Source organism: Priapulus caudatus, unplaced genomic scaffold (assembly GCF_000485595.1).
Source record: "Priapulus caudatus unplaced genomic scaffold, Priapulus_caudatus-5.0.1 Scaffold583, whole genome shotgun sequence".
In the NCBI taxonomy this organism is placed as follows: Eukaryota; Metazoa; Priapulida; class Priapulimorpha; order Priapulimorphida; family Priapulidae; genus Priapulus; species Priapulus caudatus.
Window position 1 is genome coordinate 108,568 of NW_014577644.1, and position 5,309 is coordinate 113,876.

The 5,309-nt window shown below is 39.4% G+C and overlaps 1 protein-coding gene across 1 annotated transcript in view; it reads right to left on the reverse strand.

The window, feature by feature from the left end:
* The window catches only part of LOC106811854 (protein kinase C-binding protein NELL2-like), a 30,228-nt gene that overhangs the window by 9,710 nt on the left and 15,209 nt on the right, over positions 1-5,309 (reverse strand). Inside the window, exons 3-5 of the mRNA XM_014815573.1 lie at positions 2,558-2,714; positions 1,339-1,609; positions 242-314 (exon numbers count right to left, since the gene is read on the reverse strand). Coding sequence (XP_014671059.1) covers positions 242-314; positions 1,339-1,609; positions 2,558-2,679 — 466 coding nt within the window. The 5' untranslated portion in view covers positions 2,680-2,714. The remainder of the gene's footprint in view (positions 1-241; positions 315-1,338; positions 1,610-2,557; positions 2,715-5,309) is intronic.

Consider the following 5,309-nt stretch of genomic DNA (forward strand, 5'->3'; position numbering starts at 1 on the left):
AAACACAACGCACACGCACACACGACACACACACACACACACCACACACACACTCACGCACGCGCACGCACACACGGCGACGCAGCACGCAAACACGCACGCCAAAAAGCGCCACACGCCACACTATATATATATAACAAGATATATAATACAAACAACAATGTGTTTGTATATGCATGCATGTATCTATGATCTGACGCACGCGCGTGACCGTGTAGGTATATGTGCTTTACGTACGTACCAGCGTTAGCGTGCGGGCACTGCAGTAGGTACGCATGCTCCTTGGCGATAATTTTAACATCTTGTAGAATCCCCTGAACATAATATAAAATACCATAGAGAATATATGTTAAACTTTGCTGATATATATATATGTATTATTTAAAGTACAATTTTCCAAATGCAAGTTAAATTACACAGAAAATATTGAAATGACAACAACTGAAGACATAATTATGGAGACAGTGCATAATTATGTCTCCAGTTGTTGTCATTTCAATATTTTGAAATGATGTATTGTGTATATATAATTCCACACTTCTACACAGAAGAGAATACGTATACGCCGTATTTTTTAATATGAATCACAAGACAATGCTTGTCTTAGAGTTCGGCGTTAATTTACTTAGATTTAGACTTTTCCTATTAATAGGATTTAATGTTAGGACATAACTCTAAAACCCACAGAATAGTTTAACAAGAAATCGCGAATTTGTTAATACCGCTGCGCCATCTCTTGACGAAAATGATAACTACTATGATGCAATATTGCAGCGAAGAAGCAGCCGAGCTTTCGTCCTGTCTGCGTACGTTCGGACCGTTCCGGTTAATTGTTAATGAGTGATTAAGTACCGGAATTAGGTTCGAAAATAACGTAGCAGTTAGAATCGTTGTTTGTTGCTTGACTAATGATAAACTTAAAGCGACGAGCAAGTTTCACGATGTGATAAGTTTTATCACAAAACGACATTATAGCGCTATATACGCGCGTGCGTGCGTGCGTGCGTGCGAGAGTGTGAGTGTGTGTGCGAGAGCGCGTGTGTACGTACATGCGCGCGTGTGTGACCGTGCGTGTGTGCGTGTGTGAGCGTGGGTGCGCGTGTGTGAGCGTGCGTGTTTGTGAGTTGTGTGTGTGCGCGTACATGCGCGCGTATGTGCGTGCGTGCGCGAATGCGTGCGTGTGATTGTATGTGTGAGTGAGTGTGTACATACATGCGCGCGCGTGTGTGAACGTGGGTGCGCGCGTGTGTGGAAGTGAGTGAGCGTGCGTGTGTGAGCGTGCGTGCGTGTGTGTGTGTGTGTGTGGGTGCGCGCGTGTGTTATTGCATTCCAACATACCTTGAACAATGATTCTCCGGCGCTACGTTGTCCCAGCCATAGGTTCACGTCTGGCCCGTAGCTTTTCTCGACCGGCCCCTCTAACACTCTGCGAGCCACCTCCTCACAGTCAATGTAGAGGGTGATGGTGTGGCCGCTCAAAGATAGAGCCAGTCTATGCCACTGCTCGTCTGTCACTGCTACGGGGAACACCTCGGTATGCACCTGCCCTCGCTCCGTATAGGTGAATCTCACCTCATTCTTCCGCCCACTGCTTTGTATTTCTAAGAGTCTAGAAGTATTGAATACAGAATAATTATTGATGATATAGTCGGCGAGCAGTATTAGTTTTACCTTAGATTAGAGGGGTATCTCACATCATATCCCCTGACAGAATCTGATCACATTATTACAACGAAGATTAATCTTGTGCCAGAGTCAATTCATGAGATAAAAAACAATAATTTCGATAGAAGGAAAGTTCATTATTAAATCTTATTGTAGAAACGATATTAAAGTAAATGTGCGCGCAAAGGCTTTATAGAATGTGCGTGGATTTGGATTAGGCCATACGGTAGCTTTGAATCATTTGTTTCTCCTTGGTCCGATTTTAAATCAAACATATATACCCCTTAAGTTCTCGAACTATAGGTTATTTTGCGTTGTCTCCTAAAAATGTATATTTACTCCCTAAGATTAAGAAACGCAGTATAGGGGTAAACGTAGACACGTAGTAGGGGTTTATATGCTGTAATCATTGGAAAGGACATTAGATGTTCTACTTGAAAGGCATGAGAAGGTATTTTTATGCATATTTATTTCTCGGGAGTAGTTGAATGTTGGTGAGCAGAAACCCATGATGGTTATGTAGTAATAGTAATGCCAAACGGTAGATCTACCATACTAGATATCAAAATGATATCAATGTTAGTAATACATTATGTGTAATAATAATTAAATCTTCTATGATGCGCATCTGATAATTTCACTACTACTAGGCCATAGCGTCTGCCCCATTTCACATGTGTTAAGCTTGCTAACTGTTATCCAGCAATTAGAATATATAGTATCAATAACATGTATATTAAGACTCCAAATTAGAATAATATCTTATCTTAATATACTCTTGAAATTTGCATGAATTTATATGAAGCTATTATCTATTTATATATCTATTTATATTCATATCTATATATTATATTCATATTTATATTTTATCTTATCTATTTATATCACTCACGGTGTATTTCCTTCCGATAGTGAGAATATCGAGCCGGTGTTTTTCATCTGTTGCTTGAACGTAGCAATAAAGGTGAGCTCGTTGCTAGCACCGATAAGAGCTTTAGCAAACTCTACCTGCATCCGCGGCAGACGCGTCAGGTGAGCACGATCCGTACCTGCACACACAAAACACAAGCACATCGCATCAGAAATCTAGAAATATGTATCGGTGACGAAGAACAAAACAATTTTGTAGGTTTAATTCTTGTAACGTAGTGATTTAAGGGATAGAGTGATTGGTGTCGTTGGTCAGCACAGATGATCTATCTATCTATCTATCTATCTATCTATCTATCTATCTATCTATCTATCTATCTATCTATCTATCTATCTATCTATCTATCTATTTATGCTATCTATCTATCTATCTATCTATCTATCTATCTATCTATCTATCTATCTATCTATCTATCTATCTATCTATCTATGTATCTACTATCGTCTCTATCTATCTATGTATCTATTATATCATCTATCTATGTATCTATCTATCTCTTTATCTATCTATCTATATCTATCTATCTAGTCTATCTATGTATCTATCTATCTATCTATACATCTATCTAATCTATTCTATCTATCTATCTATCATCTATCTATCTATCTATCTATCTATCTATCTAATCTATATAGTGCTATCTATCTATCTATCTATGCTATCTATCTATCTTGCTATGTATCATATCTATCTATCTATTATCTATCTACTCTATCTATCATCTATCTATCTATCCTATCTATCTATCTATCTATCTATCTCTTACTATCTATAATCTAATCTATCTATCTTATCTATCTATCTAATCTATCTTTTTAAATTTTCTTAATTTTCTGATTCTATGATCTTATCTATCTATGATCGTATTTCTATCTATCTATCTAATGTATCTATCTATCTGTCTATCTCATGATATTTATCATATGTATATATCTATCGTATCTGATCTATCTAGTCTTAGGTGTATTATCTATCTAATCTATCTAATTCTATTAATCTATCTACTCTTATCTATCTATCTATCTATCTATCTATCTATCTATGCTATCTATCTATCTATCTATCTATCTATCTATCTATGTATCTATTCGATGCATCTCAATCAATGGATTATATATTTATCTATGTATCTGATCTAATCTAACTATATCTATTCTATCTATCTATCTAGTCTATCTATCTATCTATCTATCTATCTATCTAATCTATCTATCTATCTATCTATTTATTCAATTTAACAATCTATATATATATTATCGATCATATCCATCTATCTATCTATCTTACTCTATAGCGTATTTCAATTCATTAACTGATCTAATATATATAATAGATCGATCTAGTCTTATCTAGCGCATTTAGTATTGTAATCAAATCAATTCAATCATATTTCTATCTCTCATGATCCCCTCCCTACTGTTAATACGCGTGAACATCTAAATAGCAGCGATACGTGCGGCATGCGGTGGTGTGTGCGCGTGGCCTGTTGCGCGCGTGTTTGTGTGTGCGCGCTTGCTGGCGCCCTGGTGAGCACACATGTGTGGCGTGCGCCTGTCCTTGTTGTGTGCTGGGAAACACCATGGTCGGCGTGCATCTTGCTGCTCGTTATGTTCACGCAGCTTAGCTCGAGGATCCTGCGTGGTCTAGGCATTCATATAAAAAGCATGTTGGTGGAGAAGAGTGCTAGCTGAGCTGAGCAGTGCGTTGGAGGAGATTGTAAACACGCGCCCAGCCCGACTCCAATGATCGACGATTTTGTTTTATCCGCCGGTGGAGCTGAGCGCGGCTTTAATTTGGCTCTTTGAATTAAAAATCGAGAAAAAACACTGCTCGCGATCGGATTCACGCGGGCATGGGGTCCAAGCGTGGCAAGGTGACCGGCGAAGTAATATGCCAGGCACAATTCCTCGCACCCCCATTCCAGAGAGAGAGATGAGGAAGGTGAGGGGGAGGAAGCGGAGAGGGGGGAGGGGGACACACGTGCTCTAGCATATAATGTTTCAGGTACCACACACACGCGCAGTGGAGGTGCGGTGCGGTGCTTCAGTGCCAGCACTCGGCCCCCGCAAAACACCCAGTGTCCTAGCGCTAGCGCTCCATTCGCTATCTATATATATATTATATATATATATATAATATATACATCGGGCGATCGCGTATATAGACTATATATAGTATACATGCTTATATAAACATTTATAACATAAATAAACCAAACCGTATAATATATGCTGTATATTATATATATTATAACAATCAGCAGTGAATAATAATTAGATACATAATAAGATTCTCGATTATTATTCACCCTTGAGTACAGTACTATGTATGCCGCATAATAAAGATGTTGCATGGATGCACTTTTTACGCTGTTGTTTATAGCTTAGTTTTCGCGACTTGGTACGTCACGCGAGCGGGGGGGGGGAACGTGTACTTCGAGAATAGAATAAGATGGAGAAGCTCTCATGATCATAGTGGCAGTGAGCATCGCAGCAAGACTATCGTGCCGAGAAAGGAACGAATGAGGAAGGACAGTGAAGCATTCACTCCCATTTCCTGACGCAGCGGGACTACAGGGCCGTTCTGGATAGATTACGGAGGAGGATGACGACAGTACGGAGCTGAGCACCTGGTAACCCAAGTTTAACATCACTGGGCAGGCGGAAGAGAGGAAGACGGGAAGGAGACGGAGAGAGAGAGGCGAGAGAAGAGA